The sequence below is a fragment of the Notolabrus celidotus genome, chromosome 11, assembly GCF_009762535.1.
Source record: "Notolabrus celidotus isolate fNotCel1 chromosome 11, fNotCel1.pri, whole genome shotgun sequence".
Lineage (NCBI taxonomy): Eukaryota > Metazoa > Chordata > Actinopteri > Labriformes > Labridae > Notolabrus > Notolabrus celidotus.
In genome coordinates, this window is record NC_048282.1 from 6,918,488 (window position 1) to 6,931,580 (window position 13,093).

Here is a 13,093-nt window from a genome sequence, read left to right on the forward strand (position 1 = left end):
CTCTGAAACCAGTCCACTCATTCCAAATCCCAACACACACACATACAAACACATTACGAGTGTCACTCAATCTGCCCATGAGGGTTGAAGTCTCCATCTTTCCCTCCCTCAATCTACCCTCTCTCTCTTCTGATCTGTGAAGTCCAGTCCAGGTCCAGCTGTTTGGACCACAGTCCCATCCCCGTGCTTCCTGGGTGTCCCTGCTTTCCCTTTCGTCTTTCCCCCTTTGGGATTGGTTGAGACCTCCTCCAGCACTTCATCCACCATTAACCAAGAGCCTCAGCTGCGCTCTCACTCTCTACTTTTTAAAAATAGGCTGGGACATCAGCCTGGACAGCTAAGAGACCTGGGTGCATCCTGGGGATTACGGAATGTCTCCACACTTCCCAGATCCTTCATATCTGTTTGAATCCTCCGAGTGATGGTCTCTATGTGTGTGTTTATGTCTTTGCATGTGTGTACGTGAAGAAGGATCCGGTATTAGGAGCTAGAGAGACGATCTTCTGTCCAGATGAGAGAGTGGACTGAGTGGGAGATGAGCTTTTCAGCAGGAGGGTTTCTCTCCTCCTCGGATGGGTACTGCTCCTCAGAGCAGCTCCAGTACTATGGTGAGTCCACAGACACACACGACTGTCTCTACTGCTCCTTCTGCCTCTGCTACTTGGCCTTCTACTTCTTCTACTTCTTTTGCCTCTCTTAAACCGGTTTTGTGCCATCTCATCTTATTGACATGTGTTGCTGCACATTCAGCCTTTAAATCATTGCTGAAGTTGAGTTTTGAAGTTCAGCTGAGAAAGAGAATATTTGCCAAACTTTACCTGCAGAGTTTTTGACAAAGACACTTCAGGGTGAGTGACGAAACTCTGCTTTTGTCACGCATAATCCGACCCAACACAGGCACAAAAAATGTGTATAATACGTGGCTGATAGTTTCATTTTATGATATTGGTCATGAGGAGGCATCTTTATAAGAGTGAGACTATTCCAAAAAGAGTGAAAAACTCCCAACAGTGCCTTTAACCACGGCACGGACAGTCGGTCATTTGTCAGGGACTGTTCACACCTGGAGAGCTCAGTTAATATGAAAACACTCAGAGCAAGCTAAAACCCAAATGATCTACATGATATACAAAAACATTGTTATAGTGTTGGTTTGTTTTCTATGAGTTTTATTGGTGTGAATTGACCCTTTAATAAGACACAGAAAAATAGACAGACCGTCTTGTAAAAAGGCCTCCCTCCTGTGACCTCAGTCCTGTCCAGATCACTCTCACTTCTATCCCTGTTTCTACTCACTATAAGTGAACACTTTGATGTCTACGCTCATTTGGAAAAGTGAGCAGTCGTTTTTCAACTTGTCAGCAGATTGACTGATTCATTTAGTTCAATGGAAGCTTTAAGAAATACTGCCAATATGTATGTGTATGTAATAGGCTTACAAACGTCTGTGACATGACTGAGTGAGGCTGCTAAACGTGGGGTAATCGTTAATTTCCCTGCTATCGTATGATAACAAACGATTCGACCAAAATTCTTAGTTAATCAGATCAATAATACATCATGTAGTTATACAACAGGGACATGACTACATCTGACACGGCCTCATCTCTCAGTTGATGAATGAAAGGCACCAAACATTTGTTTACCTCATGTAATGATCCCATGACATTAAAAATATTCTTCTTGAGGATGTTCAGCTGGCAGAGTTTGCATCGGAGGATCTATTTATACCACTAATATCATCAACATATTCCCCTTGTTGTCTCCCCTCCTGCCCGAAGAAGCCGGGGTTAAAGGGGGAGCTATGGAGGGCAGTATGCTGGTGTTGTTTGGCTCCCTGTCATGCGTGGGATGGAAAGGAGGCTGAGGAGTGTTTAGACAGTGTTCACATGGTTTACAAACAGAGTGAATCACAGCCCTGTCACAAACTGAGAAAATAAGGACCCCCCTAATACCATCACCACACGGTCTGATAGAGACAGGAAACATCTGGAGAGAGGACTGAAGAGATACAAAAGGACAAAGTGAGACCAGATTAATTGCTGCCCTTTAAATGAACGATTCTGTTGACAAAGTCATTCTTTATTTGATTAGACGGATGTTCATCTTCTAATCGCACCCGTCCTTTAAATCTACCATCATTACAACTTCCAACCAACTGAAAAAATGATGTTGAAAGGAATTCATTAGATTTTAGAAGTAATTATCAGTCATCATAATTTGAGGCTGGAGATGATTGATTAATAATAAAAGGCCTGCTCTTACCTTTAAGGCAGAACTTTTTATGCTCATTGCTTTTCTGCAGACAGAAAGATCACAATATTGATGCATTACACATGTAAAGAAACCACAAGACAAGCCAAGAGATAAGGGTTAGCATGGCTTCACATAAAGACTCAGGGCTGAATCACAGCACCAATATAAACTTAATTTTTTTCAATCAGTGGGCCTAAAAATAAATGATACTGGAGGGATCAGGGGTGGCCTGGGCTCTTCTTGTAATCTAATTGGCCACCCAATGGTGCTACCCCAAAATCCCATACTATGATTGGCTATTTGTGACTTAGACTTAATGATTATTTGGGCTGTGTTGCAACCACACATTGCATAAACATTGACCCAGTCTCAGTGAGATCATCCATGGGTTTATGAGGAGATATGAAGACCATAGACTGTATAATAAATGGACGTAGTATCCGTGACGTCACCCATCTGTTTCTGAAATGCTGTTTTGAGGCCAATCGGCGGAGGTGGCCATATTGGAAATGCTGAACTCAACATTGCTGCTGTCGAGCGATTGTGACGTAAAGAGGCGGGCTTTGAGCCTCCTAGCCAACAGCCACAGTTTACCCGCCTGTCAATTAAGTCAGCTGTGCCTCTCATAATGGAAAACTCGTAATCTCAATATCTTGGAACTTGCCGCATTCTGAAAAAATTCACCCCCCGTACAGTGTGTGCCGATCGAAAAATTAGCTATCAGACGACACTCATCTTTTGTACCAGGCTGTAAACATGTTTATTTCTGCTGTAAATATCGTCTTTTTTGAATTTGTGTGTATGTGGTTTCCAGTACTTCTGGAACCAGCCTCAAGTGGACACTCAATGAACTGCAGTTTGTAACTCTTCCACATTGGCTTCAATTCTTGCCGTCGGAGATCACTGCTTGTTAAAGACAAACGATTGAGCCATGGTGGTCGCCATGTTGGAAATACTGACTCAATCTAACTTTCGATCAACCATGCGCCCATTATGCAAATGTATCTCAACCAAGAAGATTGAGTTTAAAAAAAATTCTCCCACTATATAGTGGTTATTAATGAGGAAATAAGCTGTTCATACATAAAACATTTTGTATCAGGTTGTAAACATGTTAAATTGTGCTGGAAAAATTGGCTTTTTAATATGGGTTTGAAGGGGGAGTCATTGGCTTTGAGAGCTAGCCTCTAGTGGACACCTGAGGAACTCCTGCATTGGCTTAATTTTTCAACACAGGGGGTTGATGCTAGGTTGCTAGTAGTAGTGTGAATTTTGACTCCTAATCATTCATCTTTTTTTCTCGTCCTTAAAGAATTAAGTTGAGATTATTTAATGCCACCATACTTCATGCCACCCCTGCATAAATCATTGGGGCCAGCTGGGCCACCCCAGTCAAGAACATTCACCTACGCCTCTGCTCTGAACACAACAACCAATCAGAGCAACATAAATATGACGTAGTGGAATACTGCTTGGCTAGTCAATTATCAACTAACAGTTTATTTGGATTTCAGTTCGACTTTGAACACTGATGGTTTGGTATGATGTGTTTCAGTGGCTAACATTTTTATTTGTGTGCAAGTTAAACCAGCCTCTAGTTTGATAAATACTGATGCAAATTCAGAACTGTCCATGTTACAGCCATCTTGTTGACAGTGCCTCAACGATGCTCCTATAGATTTCATATCCTCAAACACTGCCCCCTGAAAATGAGCTATTGCCTTTAGGCTGACGTTACAGAGCCTGTAAGTGTAAGAGGAACAGATCCAATCTCTCCTTCCTTCCAACCTCAGTCTCACTGCTGAGCAAACAACCACATTAACATGACCCCTGCTGAACCAGTCCAATGCTCAGTGTTGTAGTAGTCTTCATATTACAAAGTGCCTCATATTAGATATTGGCCCATACATTTGTGATCGACCTAAGCTGAATGAAGACAGACTGAATTGTGTTTGATTGGCAGGAGTAACAAATGATAACTCAGCAATTTGCAGATTTGTCTGTAAGCAGGAGGAAACAGCTAGCCCTGCTCTGTCTGAAGGAACAAAATCCTCCAACACCACCTCCAAACCGCCCCCATTAACACAACATATAATCTTTTAAACCCATACCACAAGTTGTGGTTTTACACGGAGCTACGCCTTGACTTGTCTCCGCTAATTGCTGTGCTTCAAAGTCACTTGTTTAGTGGGATTTAAATAGTGAGCTTTAGAAGTGCTGGGTTGCAGATTATTTTTTTCCTCTTTGGGAGCCAGACTTGCTGTTTCCCTTTTTTAAGTGTTACAGCTCAGCCAAGCTAGCAGGCAGAGAACCCTTTAAGCAACCCCACTGAGCTGCAAGGATGATTGTTTTTTCTGCCAAAGCTTGAAGGCAAACTCCAGCCGCAGTTTGAACATAAACTATTCACAGCACCAGATTGATAAAATATGAACCCTCATCTTCAAACAACATGTGTTACTCTTTCACTTCCCTTCTCCAGGAGTTGGGTGGGCTCCCTGTTTTATCAGTTAATGACAGATCCCACAGTGGTCCCAGTTGTTCTGGTCCAGCTGCGCTTTAAGAAGCTGCCAGTGGTCACACATGTTTTCTCAAAGGACACTGGACTTAGAAAACACAAACTGCCGACCCATCGTCAAAGACATGTCAGTCCGTCACAACACTGAACAGACAGTACATCCTGAAGTGTCCAGAAAAGGGATCAAAACATTCACAATGACTCTTGAAGAACTCAGCTGCATCCGGTGTCTGCAGTCAGAACAAGTTCACAGGATCTCATTCGCAGCTCTTTATTGTATCCCCTGAAGAGCCATAAAGGCAGTGCAAACACGTAGACCACCATCCTGTGACGCACTTTGACTTTCTAAGATGATGCTCGAAATTTGTATTTTCACAAGTGGTCATCCTCATTCAGAGTTTTCTCCCTGAAAATCAGTCTAATATTCAAAAGTGTTTGTGAAACGTTGGATCATTCTGTTTCTAATCAGGATTTATGAATAAGATAGGATAAGATAAGAGAGTCCTTTACTCGTCCCACAACAGGGAAATTCAAGTGTCACAGTAGCAAAGTAGACAGTGCAAAAAAAAAAGATAAAGCAAACAAGAGCCTATAAAGAACAATTATTAAAAAGTTATTAGCCATTAAAATTAAAATTAAAGAGGTAAAGAATAAGCATATCTACAACATATATATATATATATATATTATTGGTTATATAGTCTGACCACTGCAGGAAGAAAAGACCTGCGATATCTCTCCGTGAGACACCACAGGTGAAGAAATGTATGAAGAAAGACCTTTTATCCCTGATAGAATTTACCTTCATTTTCAGAAACAACACATGCTTTCTGGAGCTCTGATATAAACATCTGTGCTTGGAAATTAGACTAATACACTTGGTAAGATTGCAGGAACATCCAGGTTGTTTTATAACAAGAATAAGGGCTTATCTTGGTTTCTCTGAACCAGGGTAAAATGTTTCCATGCACATCACATAACAGAGATACTTCAAAACCATCATAGCCAGAATACAGGCGTGCATATCAATGCACCTATGTTGACATAGAAATTAAGACTCTGGTCATGCTCTGCAGAAACAGTATAACCCAAAAAATGATCAAAGCAGCCTCAGAGTCAGAGCCAGGATCCTAGTGATTAGGTTGCTGGTGTAGCTGGTGGTTAAATGTTCAGAGGCTCTGTGACCCCCTGTCTCATGTCATTTCTCACCCTCTCCTCGCTGTTTCTGAATTCAACCGCTGTCCTGTCCTGTCCTCTCAATAAAAGCCTAAAAGAGCCCATGATCAATCTTTAAGAATTAAAAGGACGTTATTGAACTCTCTCTCCTTGAAGTGAAATAATTATTGACCATTCCTTGAAGTTTTTAAAGTAGATTAAATCTCTCTTTCCCTGCTCTTGGTCTGAAAATGTCAGACCTAAAAATAACCCTGCCTGCATCCCTGTCCAAAGTTTCCATCTGTGTTATTTTCCAGGAAGTTTCGTCAGGAAAAACTAATCAGATCACAAATCTCAAGGCAAGGCGAGGCAGCTTTATGTATGGAGCACAATTCAAACAAAGAGGCATTTCAAAGCGCTTTACATCAACAAAGAAAGAATTAGACCTCTTAGAAGCTACCATGAAAACACAAAGAACAGCCAAATCATCATGAAAGGGGACCCAATATTTAATATCCACACTGAAGTGGTCTTTGATGCAGGTGTACCCAGTCAACAAACTTCCTCTGACTCTGATTGGACTCAAAGTGGAGTTTGTCCCTTCACTTTTATCTGTTTCCGTTTCAGACATGCTGGCAGACCCTCTGGGCTACCCCCTGCAAGACCCGGACCTCCAGCTGCTCCCTTACAGCCAACAACAGTACAACCCTGCCAACCTGCCCTTCCCTCTCTATGGCTCTCCCCCTTCCTCCACCTCCTCTCCCTCCTCCTGCTCTTCATCTTCACAGCCCTGCCATCCTCAGTACCTCTACAGCCCTCACTGCCTGGAGGCCCCCTGTGACCCCAGCCCAGATCCCCACTGTGGGGGTCTGGTTCAGGGACTCGGGGTGGCAGGGCTGCCTCTGGGGCGGAGGACTCGGGTGGGGTTGGGAGGGAAGGGCAGAGGTCAGGATGAGCTGTGTGTGGTGTGTGGGGATAAGGCATCAGGGTATCACTACAACGCTCTCACCTGTGAGGGGTGCAAAGGTATTTCTCTTCTTTCAGTCTTATCACCTTTTTATGTTATTTTCTCCAAGGCTCTAATTCAGTCTGCCCTCGCCCCTTCTTCTCTCGCTGGATGCTGTAGGTTTCTTCAGACGTAGTGTAACTAAGAAGGCGGTGTATCACTGTAAAAGTGGAGGTGGGTGTGAGATGGACATGTACATGAGGAGGAAGTGCCAAGACTGCAGGCTGAGGAAGTGCCGCGCTGTGGGAATGCTGGCTGAGTGTAAGTCCTCCTTTCTTTACCTTTATTACAGAACATTTTCAGCGTTGTGTCATGATATAAAAAAATTGCATTTAACAAATTTGACTGGATTGGTGTGAGTCTGAAAATGCATACTTGTGTTCTCAGGCCTTCTGACGGAGGTGCAGTGTCAGTCCAAACGACTAAGAAAGGGAGGAAAAGGCAGAGGGCAGGAGGAGGAGGAGAACACAGACAGCAGGAGGGTCAGCTCTACCAGCAGACTACCTGGACAGGTATGAGACAGAAAGACTGACTGTTTGGATTGTTTGGATGGTTGGATGGAGAAGATGGCAGTTTTCCTAAAAGCTATAGCGGCATGGACTTAGCATTTGCAGTGTTGGTCTGTTTTTAATCTTAGAAATACTATTTTGCACTGATATTCATGTTCCCCAGAGGATTGATCCTTAAGGGTTTGAGTTTGGTTGAAATGTCTTTGTAATCTTAGGAGCCCCTGAAGGGACATGGAGGAAAAACTTATTTTTAGGTTGATCCTGAGGAACTTTTGTGAGATCTCACTAATGTTTTTCATCCAATTTGGTCTCCAATTACTGGGAGTATATTCAGAGATTCAACCTTCCAGGTCAATGTCTCATCAATGTAACCTTTTTTAATGGAATCAACACCTCTTTCAACCGGAATAAATGTGGACAGCAAGCTGCAACCTGATTTTCATCATTATGATCCGTTTACAGTCACAAAACATACAGTGACTGGTAAGCACAGACATCCATGACTGAAGTGCACAGGGACTGTGCTGCGACCTTTCTGTGCAGAGTTTGCAGGTTCTTCCGGTGCATGTGTGTGTTCTCTGTGGGTACCTCAGCTTCCTCCCACAGTACAAAGACATGCTCATAGAGTTAAATAGTGACTCTAGATTGCCTGCAGGTGTGAGTGTGTCTGGTTGTCTGTCTATGTTTTAGCCTTGTGAGAGGCTGGAGACTTAGGTAGAGATAATGAATGGATGCATGTTTAAGACAAGTGACACCTCTTCCCCCTCAGGTGGGGAAAGTCTTAAGAGAAACCTTCAACTCAGTGCACTCTTTATGTTTGTGACATGTGATAGGTTTAATGTACAACATTGTACAACCCCAACGCGGTCTCAGCAGATGTGTGTCTAACATGAGTCTGGTCCTGCTGGAGGTTTCTGCCTGTTAAAAAAAGTTTGTCCTTGCCACTGTAACTTGCTAAATGCTGCAAAGTGCTCTGTTCATGGTGGATTAAGATGAGATCAGACTGAGTCCTGTCTGTAAGAAGGGACTGGATCTTATCCTGTCTTGATGTTGGGTCTTGTTAATAACAGAACATAGAGTACGGTCTAGACCTGCTCTGTTTGGAAAGAGTCTTGAGATAATATTTGTTGTGATTTGGCACTATAAAATAAAGATTGATTGATTGATTGATTGATTGATTGATTGATTGATTGATTGATTGATTGATTGATTGATTGATTGATTGATTGATGTTTTGATTGATTTTTTGATTATTTGATTGATTGACTGAATATAATGTTTATTATGTTTCTAGTTTAACTTTGTGTTGTGTTGATTTCTGTCACCTCCAGGCTCTGTCTGCCAGTCTAACTCGAGAACAGAGGTACACAGTGGACAGGATGGTGGATGCTCACAGACAGTACAGAGCTCAGGACAGCAGCCACTGCAGGGTACGTCACAGTGTACTTTTCATTAACACAGCGATATAAATATGTTTCTAGCTTTCATGACTGCTTGTCTTCATCTGCTCAGTTTGAGTGGCCATGCACAGAAGACGGGGAGAGCCTGTCTGAGGTTTTATCTCCAAACCTGCAAAGACTGCTGCAGTTTGCCCGGACAGTGCCAGGTAACACGGACAGGAATGTGTGGCTTTTTCAATTTAGGATCTGTTTCATGATATTCCCAAGATTTTGATTTCAATGACTGACATATCCAAACTATTAGCAAACAAGTTCTCTATCCACATATATTAAATCTGACCATATCATAAAGTCAAAATGAAATTTGAAAGTATTTCAGTTTATGAAAAAATATTTCATAATTAACATCCAAATCAGCCTTAGCTTGATCACATTTTCAGCGCTGATTAGCAAATTATGGCATGCTAAGAACCGTTAATGAGATTTTGAAATTTGGAAACAACATACTTCTGGCTTTGGTACAAAAGAAAAAAGATCTTTTCTCAAGAGAACATTTAACTGTTGGCTTTCTCCTTCTAGGTCTTGAAGCTTTTTTTATATTTTACATACAAACATGAAGTTCAAATGTTTGAAGCTAATACTAAACAGGAGCAATGTTTCAATTTCGAGAGGTAAAAGTGTGTTAGAGTAATCTCAGGATGAAGTCACTGGCAGCTCTGAAAATCACATGAGAACTAAACGAGATCCAAACGAGATTTGCTCAAATAGTGACATCACCTCTTAGTGGATGTCCTTAAAGTGGCATAAGGAATGTAACACTTATCTTCTTCTTTTTTGTCCCTTTCCAAACTTTCAGTGCCAATATTTAATAATTTTTCATTTTAGATAGAGAAACACCGGTTAAGTCACTTTATATAAAGACAAATAATGTTGCCCACCTCAGGTTTTGACCTCCTGGATTTCTCAGACCAGAGCTCTCTGCTGTCCATCTCCTCTCTGGAGGTCATGTTCCTGCTCTCTGCTCAGCAGTTCTCTCACAATCCAACAAGCCCCAGTCCAGGTGAGCACACCAACAGATGTGCTTTTAAGATTCATGCTTGCATTCAAGAGAGCTAGTCTTTGTGCTAATTACTCTGTGAATATCTGTTTTTCTCTCTGTTATCAGCCCTGCAGCTTTTTAGTATGTCAACACACAACTGGATGAGAAATGTGGAGTCAAAAGAAAACCTGCACAGTCGGACGCCGGTCAACTCAGGTGAATCCAGACACTTACCTTCAGCAGAACTAAATAACATGTGACAGTTTATAACGGCTTGTTAAGGCAATTTATTTCAAATAAATTAAAGCTTTTCTGGTGTGAGCAGGAGGAAGTGAGGATCTCTTCGGCCCTGTGCTCAGCTTCTTCCACAGCATGGCGACGCTGCGGGTCACGGAGTCTGAATACACGCTGCTCACAGCCACAGCTCTGCTCTGCTCAGGTGAGACAACCTGGGATCTTTAAGTGGTGGATGTTTGTTCTGATAAAATCCAATCAGCTGACCAAATCACACAGACACTATATTCAACTGTAAATAATCAATTTGACATATCAGAAGCTGTTCAGCAGGATGTGATAGAGGAATAACACCTCCAAGTGATTCACTCAGTCAGACTTCAGATTTATCAAGACTGAAATTGACTTTGGTGCTTCATGCTCAATAACAGGAGGATTCAAAGTCGTATATTTGCACATAAAAACCCAGGAATGATTTGTAGCCTGTTTCTTTGTCCCCGTCCTGCAGACCGTGCATCCTTGCATGCAGCCAGCTGTGTTGAGAAAATGCAAGAACTGATCCTGGATCTGCTGTCCAGACTGTGTGGGGCCCAGTCTGGAGCTGCACGAGGGGGACCACAGCGTTTTGGCCGTCTGCTGGGCAGACTGACGGAGCTACGAACCCTTCGTCACAACTACCTCCTTCTGATGAGACAGCAGTCTGGACTCTGACAGAGAGGACATGAAAGAAGTGGAGAAAACCAGCACAATCATCTCTGGGGAGTTTCATGTGTAAATGTGAAGACGTGTGGGTCCTGAGTGAGCTGAGAAGTTGTACAAAGGTGGTTCTTTTTTTTTTTTACCTGGTAATGATGTACTGACCCACAAATTCTGACTTCAGTTCATTCAGTCCTGCAGTCAGTGTTGAATTTTAGCTTTTGATGTAATTTTAATGTGAAAATAAACTTTTTTAGTTTGTTTGAAAAAAAAAGAAATGTCATGGTAAATTTTTGTAACTGTTGTAAACAACTAAGATGTAAACTAAGAGAGGTTTCAAATATGCTTTGTATCGATACATTAAAAAATGCAAACTTTTAACAAGGTGAAATGAGATTTTCTTTCCTCTCTTCCTGTTAGAGAACACAACAGCTGATAGTCTGCCTTGTAACCTGTGAATCATTCAAATATTAATTAACTACAGACAACAGAAAAAAGGAGGTGGGCTTAGTCTCCAAATTTATAATTGACCCCATAACTGTGAACACATGGGCATAATCACAGAGGTTGCACCCACACCTTTCTGAAGATGCATAATGAAGCCCAAAGATGTCGGTCACCATGATGGAAATGCTGACTCGGACTAACTTTCAACCACTCGAGAAATTAACACAGAGGTGAAGATGAGGCCACAGCGTAGCTGCCATCCAAACGGCTACAACGTCCCAGCCGTCAGTCAATTAGTCACACCCCTAATTATGCCTGATGATGCATAACTCTCAGTTGGGTTTTTCTGGGCTTCAGGAGACAGCCTCAAGTGGACACTTGAGGTACTGTGTTTTTTGCACTCTTGCATAAGCTTCAGTTTTCAACTCTGGAGTACACCAGTTGATTGATGATGCAGTGGCCTAATCCTGCAGGGGGCGACTCAACTGGTCGTAAAAACAAGTCTGATTTTCTAGAAGTCTATTTGATAATTACTCTACTCCTCAGTTAAACCAAGCGGCAACATCTGGCCGCAAGAATTGAAGACAATGCAGAAGTGTTAAAAACTGCAGTTCCTTGAGTGTCTGCTTGAGGCTGGCTCCAGAAGTACCGGAAACCACATACACACCCATTTAACAAAGCCGATCTTTACAGAATAAATAAACATGTTTACAGCCTGGTACAAAAGACGAGTGTAGTCTGGATAGCTAATTTCTCGGTCGGCACACACTGTACGAGGGGCGAATTTATTCATAACGTGGCAATTTTGAAGATGTTAAGGTTATGAGTTTTCCATTTTGAGAGGCACAGCTGACTTGATTGACAGGCGGGAAAACTGTATGAGGAGGCTCAAAGCCTGCCTCTTTACCGCGACAGAAGTTAGGTTGAGTTCAACATTTCCACGATTGGCTTCATTACTGCGCTTCAGAAACAGATGGGTGATGTCACGGATACTACGTCCATTATTTATACAGCCCGAGTTAAACTGATTCATCAGAAAACATTTCCTGATGACTTGCTGGTCTCAGTCACTTCATTAAGTCTTCTTGAATAGTTCATGGTGTTAGTCGGTGTTGATTTAGTTATCTTCCAATCCAAATATGTTTACTTCTAGTTCTAAAGAAACTTACTTTACTGAAGTACCTAACTAAAGATTTCAAACCAATAGCTCACAACCAACAGGGATATTAAGGTGACCACGTTCATTATTGTGTGCAGCCTGGTTCAAAGTTTAACTAAGCCTCAGAGAAACTAAGCAGTCACATGATGTTAATGAACTGATAAAGGATTCAATGAGTGTGTTCAAGCAAAAGATGAGGTTATTTGCAGTTTATGACCAATAACACAACATGAAATCTTTGGCAGCAGAACATGTTAAAGAAAATGAGAGGAAAACTGCGAAATTATTTAAGTTATCGTAATAGAAAGAAGGTAAACCAATAATCCAGTCTACAAGCTTCACAGCTAAAATCCACCAATGCTTTACAAAACTCCTCGCCGGTGGGAAACTCTGAAATTAAGGCTCATAGAAATATAATCCAAAGCGGTTTGGAGACTAAGTTTCACAACTTTGAACTAACAGAAGTAAAACTTTAATCAGTCAGTGTAGCTGGATGTCAGTAAGAAGCACATAAAATATTTCAGAAGAGTCAAAGTAATCAGTCTGTGAACCCTCATGTTCCCCTTATGATCGGTTCCCCTCATGCTGCTCCAGTGCAGGTCATGTGTACAAAAGTTACCATGGTGAAATGAAACACGGTCTTAGCCCTAAAACCACCGGATTACCCCACTTCACAT

The 13,093-nt window shown here is 42.0% G+C and overlaps 1 protein-coding gene across 1 annotated transcript; it reads left to right on the forward strand.

Moving 5' to 3' along the window:
• The first annotated feature begins 511 nt into the window (after positions 1-511).
• On the forward strand, positions 512-11,161 carry nr1h5 (nuclear receptor subfamily 1, group H, member 5). Its single transcript, XM_034696299.1, has 10 exons — positions 512-608; positions 6,554-6,952; positions 7,053-7,193; positions 7,320-7,444; positions 8,773-8,871; positions 8,954-9,047; positions 9,785-9,901; positions 10,007-10,096; positions 10,206-10,319; positions 10,623-11,161. The coding sequence occupies exons 1-10, from the start codon at positions 512-514 to the stop codon at positions 10,823-10,825; spliced, it is 1,479 nt and encodes a 492-aa protein (XP_034552190.1). The 3' UTR covers positions 10,826-11,161.
• The last annotated feature ends 1,932 nt before the right edge of the window (positions 11,162-13,093 follow it).